Source organism: Pituophis catenifer, unplaced genomic scaffold (genome assembly GCF_029215685.1).
Source record: "Pituophis catenifer annectens isolate HBS135680 unplaced genomic scaffold, rPitCat1.0.hap2 SCAF_4, whole genome shotgun sequence".
Lineage (NCBI taxonomy): Eukaryota > Metazoa > Chordata > Lepidosauria > Squamata > Colubridae > Pituophis > Pituophis catenifer.
In genome coordinates this window covers 128,307,240-128,324,566 of record NW_027256884.1, presented here as the reverse complement: position 1 = coordinate 128,324,566, position 17,327 = coordinate 128,307,240, and the positions used below count along the sequence as shown (strand labels likewise).

At 47.8% G+C, this 17,327-nt stretch overlaps 2 protein-coding genes across 2 annotated transcripts in view; one reads left to right on the top strand and one right to left on the bottom strand.

The window, feature by feature from the left end:
- Window positions 1-17,327, top strand: part of WNT11 (Wnt family member 11) — a 530,657-nt gene that overhangs the window by 342,653 nt on the left and 170,677 nt on the right. The gene's annotated exons all lie outside the window — the stretch shown is intronic.
- Window positions 1-17,327, bottom strand: part of EMSY (EMSY transcriptional repressor, BRCA2 interacting) — a 42,305-nt gene that overhangs the window by 3,589 nt on the left and 21,389 nt on the right. The window contains exons 13-20 of the mRNA XM_070942992.1: window positions 16,714-16,887; window positions 15,932-16,130; window positions 15,090-15,254; window positions 13,029-13,184; window positions 11,196-11,255; window positions 9,167-9,321; window positions 4,280-4,822; window positions 699-1,181 (exon numbers count right to left, since the gene is read on the bottom strand). Of these exons, the coding sequence (XP_070799093.1) occupies window positions 699-1,181; window positions 4,280-4,822; window positions 9,167-9,321; window positions 11,196-11,255; window positions 13,029-13,184; window positions 15,090-15,254; window positions 15,932-16,130; window positions 16,714-16,887 (1,935 nt within the window). The remainder of the gene's footprint in view (window positions 1-698; window positions 1,182-4,279; window positions 4,823-9,166; window positions 9,322-11,195; window positions 11,256-13,028; window positions 13,185-15,089; window positions 15,255-15,931; window positions 16,131-16,713; window positions 16,888-17,327) is intronic.

Sequence of the window (17,327 nt, the reverse complement as noted above, 5' to 3'; positions counted from 1 at the left end):
CCTCCCTCTCCAGGACCCTCCTCTCTGGCAATGCCTCAGGTGTCTCCCAAAGGAGAAGAGATAGGCCAGGAGCCAGGCATCTCTGAGCAGCCGCAGTTAGACAGGAGATAAGTCTTGGCTGGATCCCCGCCGTCGGAAAGACAAGCGCACGCAGCAGAGAAGGAGGCGTGCCAGAGATTAAGCTGAGTCACTGGACCACACCCCACAGGGGATAAAAGGGGGTGTGGTGGCCATTCAGGCTTTGTGATGGACAAAACTGAACAGCTAGCAAGTCATACTGCGTTTCTGGAAGTTCGTTATATGCCTTCCTTGGATTTATTAGGGACTGGACTTGACAATTCTTTGGCTTTGTGAATTTATTTTGGTTTATCTGACGGAGGAGGAACACTTCCCTCTGTGAGTAAAGTTTTGGCAAGCAGCTACTGGGTTGCTGCCAATTCTGTTATCGAAGGAAATTATTGTCTGCAAGTTTATTTTAACTCCTGGCTGACTGTTTGTGTGCGTGTGTGAGACGGGGATAGAACATTTTGGGGGAAACACGGTAAAGTATAAAATAAAATAAATAAAATATAAATAATAAAATGAAATGAAATAAAATAAAATAGTACAAAAAAATTAAAAACAAAATAAAATAACAAAACAAAACAAAAACCAATAGATCGTCTGAACACTCAGGAGCCAAAGGGTTCCTGTCTTACCTGGATCAGGATTTCGGCCGCCAGTTCCTCGGCTTTGGGGGCAGAGACGTTCTGGATACGGATGAATTGGCTGGCGGTGGGGGGAGCCGGGGGGTTCAGCTTCCTCTCCTGGAGAGGCAGCCCCGTGCCAGGAGGGCTTGAATTGGAGTCCAAGATTTTCACCTGCTGCAAGACGGAAGCTGTTCCCATTGTGGGTGCCCCTCCCGGGCCTGCCTTCAGCACAGAGGTGGGGGTCAACTCTACCTCACCCGGAGGATGGGCAGGGGGGCAGGTCTTGCGTGCAGCATCGCCTCCGGCACTGGGCTCAATCTGAGCCTCCATCATGGACATCTTCAAAATGTCCGCCACCGCCGTCTTGGCGGCCAGCTGGCCGGGAAACAGGGTCGGGAGGGGAGGGGTCACCTTGGAGACCGTGGGGGGCTGATGTCCTTCGAAGGTGATCTTTGTAACAGAGGATCCTTGGGTGATGATGGGCTGGTGCACCTGAAAATCAAAGGTAGATGGCACACTGTTACAGGCGGGGTAAATTCACATCAGAGGTAGTCCTCGAGATACGACCGTCGTGGAGCCTGCTGGGTTGTGACGGTCGCAAAACGTTTTTCGTGACGATTGCCAAGTGCAAAATGCCACGGCTGTTAAGTGTTTTATGCTTTTTGCTGTGGTTATGAGAATGGCCACAGTCACAATCAGGAGGCTGTGAGTTTGATCCTAGGTAGAGCAGATATTTCTCTCTCTGGGCACGATGAGATTATATCTGCTGAATATAACTCTGCATTGGCGACAGGAAAGGCATCCGGCCATTAAAACAACTCTGCTAGCTCCATTCCGTTGCACAGACTCCACCCTGCAAGGGATTATGGGGTCATTAAAAGACGATGATGATAAGAATGCCACCGTCATTAAGTGAGTGAGGAGGTCATCAGTGCAAACCCATGAAGTGTCTGGCGTGTGTACACACATTTTGTGTGTGGTACAATTATACACACATTATACACACATTTTCTCTTCTATCTTTTTAGGTTGGACCCAGGCTCCATTATTTGTAGATAGATCAGGGGTGAAATGCTCCCGGTTCAGACCGGATCGCCCGATCCGGTAGCAATGGCGGCGGGTGGTTCGGAGAACCGGTAGCAAAAATCCCTGCGCCCCCCTCCCCCCATGCCCAGCTGAGCCGCACGATCATCAGAGGCTTTTTTTTTGTTTTTACTTTTAAAAGCATTTTTTCTACAACCTCTTCGGACGAAAAAATGCTTTTAAAAGTAAAAAAAAAAAAGCCTCCGATGATCGCGCGGCTCAGCTGGGATCGTCAGAGGCTTTTCAAAGCATTTTTTTCTGCAACCTCTTGGCCGAAGAGGTGGTAAAAAAAATGCTTTGAAAAGTCTCTGACGATCCCAGCTCAGTTGCTTGATCGGCAGAGAGGCTTTTCAAAGCATTAGAAAAAATGCTTTGAAAAGTTTTTTTTTTAAAAAGGTTGGCCACGCCCACCCAGTCACATTACCACCCCCCACCCCCACCAAGCCACGCCCACAGAACCGGTAGTAACAAATTTTACATTTCACCCCTGAGATAGGGGTGTATCCCAGATAAGTAAACTACAGGTAGTCCTCGAATTCCAACCACAATTGAGCCCAACATTTATGTTGCTAAATGAGACAATAAGTGAATTTTGCCCCATGTCGCGACCTTTCTTGCCACGGGTGTTGAATGAATCGCTGCGGCAGCTGTTGAATGAGCAAAACGGTTGTTAAGCGCGTCTGGCTTCCCCCGTTAACTTTGCTGGTCAGAAGGTCGCAAAAGGGGATGGCGTGACCTCCTGGGACACCGCGACCGTCATAAACTATGACGTCATAGTTTAGCTGAAAACCCGAAATGGAACTGTTGGGGGAACAGACTGAATAAAGCTCTCGACACCAACCCAGTCCAGTCCCGCCCGGACTATTGCAATGCTCTCTACATGGGGCTCCCCTTGAGGAGCACCCGGAGGCTCCAACTGGTCCAGAATGCGGCCGCGCGGGTGATTATGGGAGCGTCATGGCGCTCCCGTGTAACACCTCTCCTGCGCGAACTGCACTGGCTCCCGGTGGTCCTCCAGGTGCGATTCAAGGTATTGGTTACCACCTTCAGAGCGCTCCATGACTTAGGACCCGGGTATTTACAAGACCGCCTGCTGCTACCAATAGTCTCCCACCGGCCAATTCGTTCCCACAGAGAGGGGCTCCTCCGGGTGCTGTCGGCCAAGCAATGTCACCAATGCCTGGTGGCTCAGCAGACTGATAGCATTGTGATTAACACCAGCTGTCTGCAATTACTGTAAGTTCGAATCTTGCCAGGCTCAAGGTTGACTCAGCCTTCCATCCTTTCTAAGGTAGGTAAATTGAGGACCCAGTTTGTGGGGGCAATAAGCTGACTTTGTATAAATATACAAAAGGATGAAGGCTATTGCTTAGCGCATTGTAAGCCGCCCTGAGTCTCCGGAGAAGGGCGGCATATAAATCAAATTAAAAAAAAAAATGTTGGCTGGCGACCCCCAGGGGGAGAGCCTTCTCTGTGGGGGCTCCTGCCCTCTGGAACGAATTCCACCCCCCCCCGAGATGCGGAGGATTCCCGACTTACGTACCTTCCACCGGGCCCTCAAGACACTTTTATTTCAACAAACCGGGCGGGCCTAATTTTAATTTTTAATTGCAAATTCTTAATTTGAAATGTCTAAATTGGGTAGCTTTATTTTAATTGGATATGGGCCAAACTATTTAATATTTTTAAATTGTTTTTAAATTTTACATTTGTGTGTTTTATGTTGGCTGTACACAGCCCTGAGTCCCTTTGGGAGAAGGGCGGTATATAAATTATTATTATTATTATCATCATCATCATCATCATCATCATCATCATCATCATCATCATCATCATCATATTTATATACCGCCCTACTCCCGGAGGACTCAGGGCGGTGAACAGCCAAGATAAAAATACAAATAACATACAAAAGTTAAAAGCTATTAAAAATAAATTAAATAATTTGGGCTCAAAAACAAATTTAAAAACATCCAATTTATGTAAAACATTTCAAACCCAATTTAAAAGGGAGAGTTAGGCCAGACCAGCCTATTTTTTTTTTAATAAATTAAATTAGTTATTTAATTAGTTATTTATTAATTAATAAATTAAACATCAAGACCCTGATGTTCCAACAGGCGGGGCTAAACATATGAACATGTGAATGATTTTTTTAAAATGTTATCTAATTCTGGGTTTTATTTAATTGACCAAACTAAGTAATAATTTTAATTAGCAATTTTATGATGTTTGTGTGTCTATATTTTTCTTGACTGTACACCGCCTTGAGTCCTACGGGAGAAAGGCGGTATAGAAATATAATAATAAATAAATAAATAAATAAATAAAATAAATTAATCAATAAATAATAAATAAATAAACCCTGATGTGGGGGGTGAGGTGCGGGCAGCACACTTCCAAATAAGCTGAGGTGGGATTTGAGTGGCAGGTCACAGCCCAGCCCTGGGGTGGACCCACATTTCCCCCCCTGCCCCCCCCCCCCCCCGTCCTCTGGCGGGTCTCACCTGGCTTGTGGGCTGCTTCTCGGGCGCGGCAGGGAGCTGCAGCTGGCTCTGGGGCTGGACGTAGATCTTCTGCGCTGTGGGGGCCTGCTGAAGTTTGGGCAGCTGCTGCGTGGTTTTGACCGCCAGCACCTGAACCACAGTCTGTTGGGGTTGGGCGACCAAAGTGGGCAGCTGCCTCTCGCGGGTGACGGAAGGGACGCCCGCCTGCTGCGAGTCCAGCTTGCCGGCGCCCGGATCGTGCTGGAGGGGAGCGAGTTTCTGGTGTCGGATGGAGAGTTGGGGCAGCTGGGGCAGCTTGGCGGCCAGCTGCTCTGTCTGGAGGTGGATGGTCTGCTTCTGCTTGGCTTGGAAGCACTGCAAGGTCTTGACCTGAAGTTGGGTTTGTTCCAGCTGGGCTTGGCTCAGCTTCTGCTGCTTCTGCACCTGGGTCAGAGCCGACCGGTAGAAGAGCCCCGTCTGGGGGTCCAGGGTGTCTTCTACTTCCCCTTCTTCGGTGCCCAGCTGCTCGCTGTGTTTGGTGAAAGCCGTGTGACTGCTCAGGGCCTGGAAGGCAGGAGAGAGAAGATACCGATCAAAAGTAGGGTTCGAACCATCCTGGGGTCCTCCGAATCTACTCAATTACCATCCATTAACCAGCATGCCCTACAACAGTGATGGCTAACCTTTTTGCCATCGTGTGCCAAAAGGGGGGGGGAGTACGGAGGGGGGTGTCGCACCCATGCGTGCCCACACCCATAATTCAGTGCACCCCGCTGCCCCCATACATGCACGCGTGACACTCCTGCGCTCCTCCCGCTTTTGGCATGTGATGGGCCCAGGAGGCCTGGTTTTTGCCCTCCCCAGGCTCCAGAGGCTTACTTGGAGCCCGGGGAGGGCGAAAACAGCCTTCCCCATCTCCCCGGAGGCCCTCCGGAAGCCAGAAATGGCCCGTTTGCTGACTTCCAGTGGAACTGCAAGGCCCATTCTTCGCTCTCCCCAGCCTCCAGAGCCTTTCTAGGAGCCTGGGGAGGACGAAAATGCCCTTCCCCATCCCCCTTGAGGCCCTCCGGAGGCCGGAAATAGCCTTCCGGTGGGCCCGGAAGGCCCGAAAATCAGCTGAGCAGCACGCACATGCGTGCCGGAGCTGAGTTAGGGCAACGCTTGCGTGCCCACCAATATGGCTCTGCGTATAGGTTTTCCATCACGGCCCTACAACCTCACTGATGAGGCTAACGGATAGATGTAATCAAAAAGTTTGGTGGGGAATCCCTTGGCCCAACGTGATCTAAGGGGTCCTTGATGCTCTCTGACCTTGGCTGCTTTCTTGGAGACGTTTCATTACCAAACTAGGTAACCTCATCAGTGCTGAAAGGAGGTGGGATTTGCTCTTTGATTTTAGAAAGAGCCGGCATGGTCATACTCCACTCAGTATCAAGGATGCAGCTGTAGAGTGTTCTGCCACAGTTCTGGATTTCCGAGGATATTCACACACACCAACGGTCCTTATCAAATTTATTAAGTAGCAAGAATAAACAAGACCGGCAAAGGTTGGCAACCAGCCCAGAAAACAAGATACGATAAACCAAAATACTGATAATAAATACGAGTTGTTTCCAGCAAGAACGCACTAGCTGCGTGGGACTTAAATAGGCTAAGGGAGTGGCCAATTATCCTCAAGCCTTACTCTCGAGGAGATCTCCTCCTCCTGAGTAGCCACTCCTGCCTTTTGGCAGCCCTGCGTGCCCGAGCATTGAGGAGAGGCTCCTCCACTTCGCTCTCTCCACTGGAAGGAGCCTCTGGAGGTTCTGAAGGCCCTGGCTGAGTCTCTCTGCCTCTGGCACCACATCCTCTTCGGCCTCCTCGCTGTCCGACGCGAGCGCTGGCTATGCAGGCTGCTGGCGCAACACCACACCAGCCTCCTCTTCATTGGGATCAGCCACGATCCACGCAGGCCGCTGGTGGGCCACAACATAGAGCTGGTATCTGGGGGTGCAATTAACTAACAATCTGAACTGATCTCGCCACATGTCATCCTCAGTGAAGCGTGCAAACCAGCGTCTGCGTTTCCTGCGTCAGATGAGGAGAGCACATCTTTTTCCTTCTGTCCTGGCCACCTTTTTTACAGAGGCACGATTGAGAGAGTTTTTAACAAACTGCATTCCCTGTTTGGTTTGGTGGCCGCAGCGCCTCAGATAGAAAGTCCCTACAGAGAGTAGTGAGGACAGTGGAGATTATAGGAAGCTCGCTTCCCGTTATTCAGGATGCTGCATATAAGTGCTATGTGCTTAGAGCCCAAAGCCTTGTTAGAGATCCCACACACTCACTTTACGGTCTGTTTCTGTTGCTCCCCTCTGGGAGGAGGTTTCAAAGTATTTCTAGCAGGACTACCTGATTCTGACTACCTCCCGCCTGGACTATTTTAACGCTCTCTACATGGGGCTCCCCTTGAGGAGCACCCGGAGGCTCCAACTGGCGCAGAGTGCGGCCACGCAGGTGGTTATGGGAGCAACATGGCGCTCCCATGTGACACCTCTCCTGCGCGAGCTGCACTGGCTCCTGGTGGTCTTCCGGGTGCGCTTCAAGGTTTTGGTTACCACCTTTAAACCACTCCATGGTTTAGGACCTGGCTACTTACGGGACCGCCTACTACCACAAACAGACTCCCACCGGCTGGTATGCTCTCATAGAGAGGGGCTCCTCCAGGTGCCGTCAGCCAAACAACGTCGACTGGCGGCCCTTAGGGGGAGAGCCTTCTCTGTGGGGGCACCCACTATCTGGAACGAGCTCCCCCCGGAGATACGGAGGATCCCAGATCTGCGCACTTTCCGCCGTGCTTTGAAGACACTCCTATTCCAGCAGGCCGGCCTGGCCTAATTTTCTCCCCTTCTTTTAAATTTTTAAACTGAAATTTTAATTCGTTTTAAATTATTGGGAGTTTTAAATTGTCTCGGGCAAAAATTATTTAATTGGGTTTTAATCATGTTTTAACTTTTGTATTTATGTGTTTTATTTTGTGCCTGTTCACCGCCCTGAGTCCTTCGGGAGTAGGGCGGTATACGAATTTAATAAAATGAAAATGAAAATGAAATGAAAATGAAATTCTACAACAGCTTTGTTCCCTATGCTGTCCGTCTGGTAAACTCGCAAGATTCGTTTTTCTTCCCATGTACATGTATATATCCAGACTAGACTATGTTGTTTCTCTGTGTCATATATTAGCTGAATACCTGTGCTCCGCTACGAAACTATGTGATTGGGCTTGATAAATCGACACTTAAGAGTTTGAAAATTAATGAGTAGTTATAATCAGTCTCTCCTCTCCCCTTCTCTCCCTCAGGCTGGCTCCACAGAAGCCTCTCTTATCCTCTCCCCTTCTCTTCCTCAGGCTGGCCCCATAGATCCTCTCCTCTCCCCCTTCTCTCCCTCATGCTGGCCCCATAGATCCTCTCCTATCCCCTTCTCTCCCCCAGGCGGGCTCCACAGAAGCCTCTCTTATCCTCTCCCCTTCTCTTCCTCAGGCTGGACCCATAGATCTTCTCCTATCCCCCTTCTCTCCCTCAGGCTTGGCCTCATAGATCCTCTCCTCTCCCTTTCTCTTCCTCAGGCTGCCCCACAGAAGCCTCTCCTATCCCCCTTCTCTCACTCATGCTGGCCCCATAGATCCTCTCCTCTCCCTTTCTCTTCCTCAGGCTGCCCCACAGAAGCCTCTCCTATCCCACTTCTCTCCCTCAGGCTGACCCCATAGATCTTCTCCTATCCCCTTCTCTCCCTCAGGCTGACCCCATAGATCTTCTCCTATCCCCTTCTCTCCCTCAGGCTGACCCCATAGATCTTCTCCTATCCCCCTTCTCTCCCTCAGGCTGACCCCATAGATCTTCTCCTATCCCCTTCTCTCCCTCAGGCTGACCCCATAGATCTTCTCCTATCCCCCTTCTCTCCCTCAGCCTTGCCCCATAGATCTTCTCCTATCCCCTTCTCTCCCTCAGGCTGACCCCATAGATCTTCTCCTATCCCCTTCTCTCCCTCAGGCTGACCCCATAGATCTTCTCCTATCCCCCTTCTCTCCCTCAGGCTGACCCCATAGATCTTCTCCTATCCCCTTCTCTCCCTCAGGCTGACCCCATAGATCTTCTCCTATCCCCCTTCTCTCCCTCAGGCTGACCCCATAGATCTTCTCCTATCCCCTTCTCTCCCTCAGGCTGACCCCATAGATCTTCTCCTATCCCCCTTCTCTCCCTCAGGCTGACCCCATAGATCTTCTCCTATCCCCTTCTCTCCCCCAGGCTGACCCCATAGATCTTCTCCTATCCCCCTTCTCTCCCTCAGCCTTGCCCCACAGAAGCCTCCCCTATGCTATCCCGTTCCCTCCAGTTATTTTCAAGTTGGGAGGGGGAGTAGAATGTCTAACTAATTAGCATCAGAGCGTGTTATAATAATATAGGAAATACTAATGCTCTGATGGTCATTTTGAAAAATCCTTTCTTAGTGAGCACCTAGAAGCCAAGAGTGGCAAACTTCAAGTTTGTAGACTTTACGGTTCTGGAGATTTCGTGATTAATGCGTGAGTGGTTTTCGCTTTTATATATATATAGATGTGGGTATATGCGTAATTTTGTATTTATTTATTTTGTGGTGACTCTTTGAGAGCTGTACGCGATGACATTTCATTTTAATGTATGCAGATTAGTATACATTCAGAGTGACAATAAAGTTAAGTCTAAGTATTTGGTTTCTATGCAGGTAGCTTGCTTGTAGAGGATTAAACCCCACCTCCTTCTAGCACTGATGATATCACCTAGTTTGGTAATGAAATGTCTGCAAGGAAACAACCAACCGCACACGGTAATGCCCCAGATACTTGTACAAAACGCTGACAAGTCCGTCAACCTTCAATGGCACACAGCTCACCTGCTGCATGATGTGCGTGATGGCGCCGGCAGAAGAGGTGGGGATGGATTTCACCACGACCGAGGTTTGTGTTGCCGTCTGGGATTGGGCCACGTGTTGAAGCAACGTCCGGTGGGGCTCGGAGGATGGCTGGTGGGACTGGGACCGGTGGCTCACTGGAAGAAGAAGGAGAAGAGAATGTAAGGCACTCAGAGGTCACTCATTTAAGGAACACCATCAAGCAGAGTTTCTCAACCTTGATCGCTTGAAGATGGGAGGACTTCAACTCCCAGAATTCCCCAGACAGCATGGTGAGAGACAGCATTCTGGGAGATGAAGTCCACCCATCTTCAAGCGATCAAGGTTGAGAACCATTGTAGATACCTACATGGTTGAATGGCTTTAAGTCAAATACAGCATAGATATAAAGGAGGAAGAGGTGTGCAACAGATGTTCAAGAGAGAGAATAATAAAGGAATGGAAGGGGATGGGACAGAAAACCATCTGAAGTGCCTCTGATTGCATCTGCCAACAGGGTTAGCCTTATTACAGAAGTAAGACGGTATAAAATTCTGTATGAGAGCAGCTTTGATGTCGTGATTAAGGGACATTAACCTGGCTCTCTTATAGTTCTGGACCAATTTCAAGCCATGTTACCCATCTTGGCACAGAGAGGCGAAAAGTGATTGCAACTTTCTGGTCTCCTCTATCATAAAGTTCTCCCAAGTGACAGTAGCAACTGTTAGGAGCAACAGACAATACTGTCACTGAGGTCCTTCAGACAATGCATGAGTGAGTCTGCCTCCCAGAGTTGCCAGTATCAGCATTTTTGCCTTGCCAACCCAACCCAACCCAACCCAACTCAACCCAACTCAACCAACCCAATCCAACCCAACCCCTGCCAAGCCAACGTAACTCAACCCAATTCAATCCAAAACAACCCAACCCAACCAAACCAAACCAATTCAAGCCAAGCCAACTTAACTCAACTCAACTCAACCCAACCTAATTCAATCTAACCCAACCCAACTCAACCCAACCTAATTCAATTTAACCCAACCCAATCCAACTCAACCCAACCTAATTAAATCCAACCCAATCCTATCCAACTTATTCCCAACCAATTCAAGCCAAGCCAAGGTTACTCAACTAATTTTTATTTTTATTTAGACTTCTATACCGCTTCATAGGGCTTTACAGCGCTCTCTAAGCAGTTTACAAAGTTAGCATATAGCATATTGCATTAGCATTAGCATATTGCCCCCAACAATCTGGGTCCTCATTTTACCCACCTCAGTAGGATGGAAGGCTGAGTCAATCTTGAGCCGGTGAGATTTGATCTGCTGAACTAGCAGTCAGCTGAAGTAGCTGCAGTACTGCACTCTAACCATTGTGCCACCTCGGCTCTTTAACCCAACCCAACCCAACCTAATTCAATCCAACCCAACAACTTATCTCAACCCAACCCAACCCAATCCAACTCAACCTAACCTAATTAAATGCAACCCAATCCTATGCAATTCAATCCCAACCAATTCAAGCCAAGCCAAGGTAATTCAACCAGCCCAACTCAACCCGATTTAAGCCAAGCCAAGCCAAGCCAATTTAACTCAACTAACCCAACCCAACCCAATTCAATCCAGCCCAACAATTTATCTCAACCCAACCACTGCCTTGATAGTACAGTGGTCTACGCACCCTGTTATTAACACAGCTGCCTGCAATTTACTACTGGTTCGAATCTCTCCAAGGCTCAAGGTTGACTCAGCCTTCCATCCTTTCTAAGGTAGGTGAAATGAGGACCCAGTTTGTGGGAGCAATAAGCTGACTTTGTATAAATATACAAAAGTATGAAGGCTATTGCTTAACGCACTGTAAGCCGCCCTGAGTCTCCGGAGAAGGGCGGCATATAAATCAAATTAAAAAAATTTTTTTTTAAAAAAACCCAATTTCATTCAACTCAACCCAGTCCAGCCTAACTCAATCCAACCCAAACCCCCCATCCTCTCTTAATCCCTCTTGCCTGTACCATAACAATAAAATATCTAACCAATGTGGTTCTGAAGATACTCCTCTGAATGCGAAGGAACACAGTGAAGCCTTCCAGAGTCTGCAGATTGACAAAAGGATTAGAATTAAGAGAGGAAGCAAGTGGTGCAGCTCACCAGCAGCTATTTCCAAACCAGGTGTCCTTCTGGGCTGGAGAGCATTGCAACCTGAATCAGGGACACTCGCTCTCTCTCTTCCTCCCCCCTCTCTCTCTCTGCTCCCTTTCTCTCTCTCTTTCTCCCTCTCCCTCTCTCTCCCTCTTTCTTTCTCCCTCCCTCCCTTTCTCTCTTCTATCTATCTATCATCTATCTATTATCCCTCTCTCTCTATTCAGCATATCCATCCATATCTATCTATCTATCTATCTATCTATCTATCTATCTATCTATCTATCTATCATCCATCTCTCTCTCTATTCAGTATATCCATCCATCCATCTATCCATCCATCCATCCATCCATCCATCCATCCATCCATCCATCCATCTCTATCTATCTATCTATCTATCTATCTATCTATCTATCTATCTATCTATCTATCTTCCATCTCTCTCTATTCAGTATATCCATCCATCCATCCATCCATCCATCCATCCATCCATCTCTATCTATCTATCTATCTATCTATCTATCTATCTATCTATCTATCTATCTATCATCCATCTCTCTCTCTATTCAGTATATCCATCCATCCATCCATCCATCCATCCATCCATCCATCCATCCATCCATCCCTATCATCTATCTATCTATTTATCTATCTATCTATCTATCTATCTATCTATCTATCTATCTATCAATCATAAAAAAAAATCACCAATTCTGTAATACTCTCACAGTTTGTTAAGAGATATATGAAAAAACGGACTTAGAGTGAAATGTACCACCATATTTGTGGTACACCTCCACATTATTTTCCATACAGTTTATTTTTTTTAAGGAAGGTGCTATCAGACCGCCTTCTGACGGTTTGGTAGTCGGTCTGCTAGTCAACTTTTGGATCTGACAGCAGATCAAATAGAAAAAAAAAATCTATCTGTCCTTAAAATGGCAAAGGGGACCTTCAGAAACCTTTATTCTGTTTGGAATGCCTTCTCAACCCCGTCTCAAACCTCTGAAATTCTGATACCAGGTGCCAAACGGGACAGGTAAATAGATCCAGGTGAGTAGATCTCCTTCTTTCCTCTTTGCATGCAGACAGACCACTTGAAAACCACCTGGCCGGGGGGGGTGTCTTCTCGCGCGCCCGTCTCCTGCAGGGGCTTGTTGTGGCCCCGCCCTCTGAGCCTGTCCCATCCGAGGAAGAAAGCTCCGAGCATGAGGAAGAGGAGTCAGCCAGGCCTCCCTCTCCAGGCCCCTCCCCTCTTGCACTGTCTCAGGTGCCGGCCGAGGGAGAGGAGATTAACAGGGAGACAGGTGTCTCGGATGAGAGCGAAGGAGAGACATCATTCCTGGACGCACGCCTCCGAAGGCATGATAAACGATTGCAGCAGCTCAGGAGGCGTGCTAGGGATTAGAACGGAGTCACTGGACTACACCCCAGAGACTATATAATAGAGGGTGGTGGCCAGTGATCCCTGTGACAAACAAAAATAAACCTTGGATAGTCACTAGAGCATCGTCCGAAACTGCTGAGAGGAATATTATTTCTGTTGGACTCTTGTACGCTGAGTATATTATCTTTCTGTTTCCGTGGAAATAAAGCACTTGGCAGACGGTGTGTATATCGCTGCCAAGTTGGAGATAAAGACCTGGGTGTGTGCCAAGTGCTTCCTTAACCCTCGGCTGGCTGTGTTTGTGTGTGTGTGTGTGGACGGGGACAGATCAGGGCTCACCAGTGGTGATGTATTCTGCCACAAGCTCTGACTCAACCACGGCAATTGACGGACTTTCGGGAGAATGCTGCTTCTCCTGGGTCATCTGGATCGGGACGGCCATTTGGCTGAGGTCGATGGTGGCCTGCCGAGGCTTCGTTTCCAACTTCTCTTTGACTGTTGGGGCAAAAACGAAGGGGGTGAAGTAACAGGCCTGGGGGTGGGGTTGTTTGATTGTCTACAGTTGTTGTCCCCAAGGTATGTTCCACAAAGTCAAGATGGCGGCCACGACGCCATCTTAAACACGGGCCGCGTGCAGATTGTACCGTTGTGATCTGCCGTCTTGGAGTTTTTTTGGGGGGGACACCACGCAATAAAGACACGCCTGTCTTATTTTGTTTCAAGGATTCTTCAAACCACCAGGCTGGAAGAAGTCCTCCAACCCAACTGGGCAGCCAACAATCAGTTCAGAAAAGCCATCAGATGATTCCCTGATAAGTTTGGGGCACTGGGAATATAAGACTAGCCCTGTTGTAGCTCCTCTTAGTCCAGTCTTGGGTTTCTAGTGGACAACTTGATGCTTCTACCCTGTTTCCCCGAAAATAAGACCCGACTGGAAATAAGCCTTAGCGTGATTTTTCAGGATGCTCATAATATAAGCCCTACCCCAGGGGTGAAATCCAGCAGGTTCTGGAGAACCGGTAGCGGAAATTTTGAGTAGTTCAGAGAACCGGCAAATACCACCTCTGGCTGGTCCCAGAGTGGGGTGGGAGTGGAGATTTTGCAATATCCTTCCCCCAGGAGTGGGGAGGGAATGGGGATTTTGCACTATCCTTCCCCTGCCACACCCAAGCCACGCCCACCAAGCCACACCATGCCCACCAAGCCACGCCCACAGAACCAGTAGTAAAAAAAAAATTTGGATTTCACCACTGCCCTACCCCAAAAATAAGCCCCAGGTAAGATCGTCAGCAGACAGGTGTTTAGTACTATATATATATATATACATATATAATATATATATGGCTTTTTCTTTTTCGTAGGCTTTTATGTGCATATTCTTTCTAGCCAGGTTTTACCTACGTAAACTAAGATGTTCTACAGCCCTGGTTCTGTGAATGAGATTTCACAGAACCAGGGCTGTAGAACATCTTAGCTTACGTAGGTAAAACCTGGCTAGAAAGAATATGCATGTATATGTATATGTATATGTATATGTATATGTATATGTATATGTATATGTATATGTATATGTATATGTATATGTATATGTATATGTATATGTATATGTATATGTATATTATGTGTATGTGTGTGTGTGTGTGTTTTTCTTCTAGCCAGGTTTTCCCTACGTAGCCAAGGTTTTTTTTTTGTAGCTCCAGCTCAGTAGAATCTCATCTACTCGGTTCTGGGCTTTTTTCTTTTCTAACACCTAGCAAGCTCTATATATATATTAATTGGATTTATATGCCGCCCTTCTCCGGAGACTCAGGGCGGCTTACAATGCGTTAAGCAATAGCCTTCATCCTTTTGTATATTTATACAAAGTCAGCTTATTGCCCCCCACAAACTGGGTCCTCAATTTACCTACCTTAGAAAGGATGGAAGGCTGAGTCAACCTTGAGCCTAGCGAGATTCAAACTTACTAATTGCAGACAGCTGGAGTTAAATTACAATGCATTAGTCTGCTGAGCTATCCAGGCTCCTATATTTCCTCCAAAATAAGACCTAACCAGAAAATAAGCTATAATGCGTCTTTTGGAGCAAAAATTGATATAAGACCCAGTCTTATTTTGGGAGAAACGCAGTAGGTTACCCAAAAGTGGAAGGTTGAAGATATCTCCTTGTCCTGCCATTGTTCCCATGCAACTGGTTAACTTGAAGGCATCTGCCCAACCTTCTAGAGTTAACACTGAAGCTCACTGGCTCGCCAGAAATCCTAACGAGAAAATAATGGGAAGTGGCATCGCGAATCCAACCAGGTCTGCCTGAAAACTTCCGGCTCTTAGAAATAACACAAATTCCAAAGAGTTTCCGCAAGACAACTGGGGGAAAACTTGAGTGTTTTTTGCAGATATTCACCTGTCGTCTGCTGGAGCTCCAACAAGGCTTTAATGGTCGACGTCGCCGACTGAGCTTCGCCAGAGACATCTTGATAGATGATGGTGGGGCTGGAATCCACAGAGATTTCGTGTTCCGACCAATCCTGGCTCCGGGAAGCAATGACGTGGACCACGGGCTGGGAATCTGAGACAAAAGGAAGAGATGGATCAACCTAAGTCGACTTCTCTCTTCACGAGAAGGTCCTTTATGGTGTCTCCACGGCCATGTCCTCCTGTTATGCTTGTGGCTGGCCATGCTTCATGTTAACATATGGACATGGGAGGAAGCCAAATTTGTTATCAAGGATGCTAGTCCAGCAGAGATTCTGTTCTGTTCTGCCCTGCTCGTCTTCTCACTCCATTCCATCTCTTCTCTTTTTCTGTTCTTTTCCCTCTCATTCCATCTTCTCTTCTCTTCTCTTCTCTTCTCTTCTCTTCTCTTCTCTTCTCCTCTCCTCTCCTCTTCCAGTCTATTCTTCCATTCTTCTCAGCTCGCCCCCCCCCCCCCACCTGAGTGATGTTGAGCTAACCATGCCCACCCTGGTCCCGAGGTCAAACTCAATGAAATCAAGTTTGGCACCCCTGAACTAGAGTCATTTTAGAGTCAGCGCAGCCATTTTAAGACTTGTGGACTTCGACTCCCAGAATTCCTCAGCCGACCGTGAGAATTCTGGGAGTTGAAGTCCACAAGTCTTAAAAATGGCCAAGCTTGGAGATCCTCGGGCTAGGACTTTCACAAATGCTCCGAGGAGATCTAAAAGGACTTCTCCAGCAAATACCAACCCCAGGAGATTCCCCGAGTCAAATCTCTACGCCGTTCACCTTGGGAACTTTGGATGGACTCTACCGAAGAGGAACTGCTGTCGGTGTACACCAGGGGTTCTTCCTTCACCTCTGGAAGGAAAGCGTTGCTGGTTTCCACCACGCGAGAGGCCTGTTGGAGGGTCTCCGTCACCAGCTGCCTCGCCTGCTCGCTGACCACCGTGGCCTGGAAGGTCACCGGCTTGGGTTTGATGAGGACCTACAAGGGAAGCAAAGTGTTCTGGCTTCTGGGGTCAGGACCCACACGGACATCTTTCCCACAGCCAGTGAGGGGGGGGGAAAGTAGGATGGGGGGAGAAAGGGCCACCAGAAGCTGTGCTCCATTAGCAGTTCCCTGCTTACAACAGGGGTTTGCCACCAATCTCTCTGGGAGGGGCCATTCATCGTCCACCTATGGCCTTACTCCCAAGTCGACCCTTGTTCTTTAGCGGTTCCCTTCGTCTGGCAACTCTGCACATGCACACACTGGGAACAGGCTCCAGCTGTTTGTCTGCCTCACTGATGTCCGACTCTGAAGGCAGCTGATAACTGTCAGACGGCCCTGGCTCCCTCTCTGCCTCGGATGCAGAGCCCTCATCAGAGCCTTCCCCAGACTCCAGGACTGGCCCAGGTTCCTCCCCAACCTCCTCACTGTCCGAATCTCCTGCCAGCTCTGCTGGCTGCTGGTGGGCCACAACACCGTTCTTCATATTTTTCATGTGACCCCTTGGGAAAATTAATGGCCCACCCTTGATGTTGACCTCTTTTCTCATCCACGGACTAATAATAAATAACAGGTTTACCTGAGTTTTCCCTTGCTGTCCGTATACAATTTTGGTGGGGATAATTTTGGTCGCCGGCTGGACACCGGAGCCAATTCCTTTCGGCTGCGTGACGATCATTTTGGTAATGGGCCGGGTGGCAGTGATGATGGCTGGTTTGGCACCGGCTGGAACGGCCTGGATCGTTTTCTCTCCCTGGAAACGACAGCAACAATTAAATGTCCTACGGGATTTTTGTTCTGCAAAACTCCAGGGAATCAGGGTGGATAAAAATCGACGTTATTTGTTTAAAATTTTTTTTAAAAAACAGATTTTTTAAAAAAAATGTAAATCGGATTTATTTTTACTTTTATCAAATTTATTTTAATAAAATGCTTTTGGAGTAAAAATTGGTCTGAAGATAGTTTTCTATTTAAGATACATTAATAATTTACCGTATTTTTCGGAGTATAAGAGACACCTTAGTTTTTGGGGAGGAAAATAAGAGAAAAACTGATTGGCAGGTAGATCGGCCTCCCGGAATACCCCTAATCAGCTGTTCTCAGAGGTGAATTTTAGCAACAGGTTCCTTGGTTGTGAGCTCTGTGCCTTGATTTTTTTTCTGCCTCTGAAACTTCTGAAACTCTGTTTCAGAA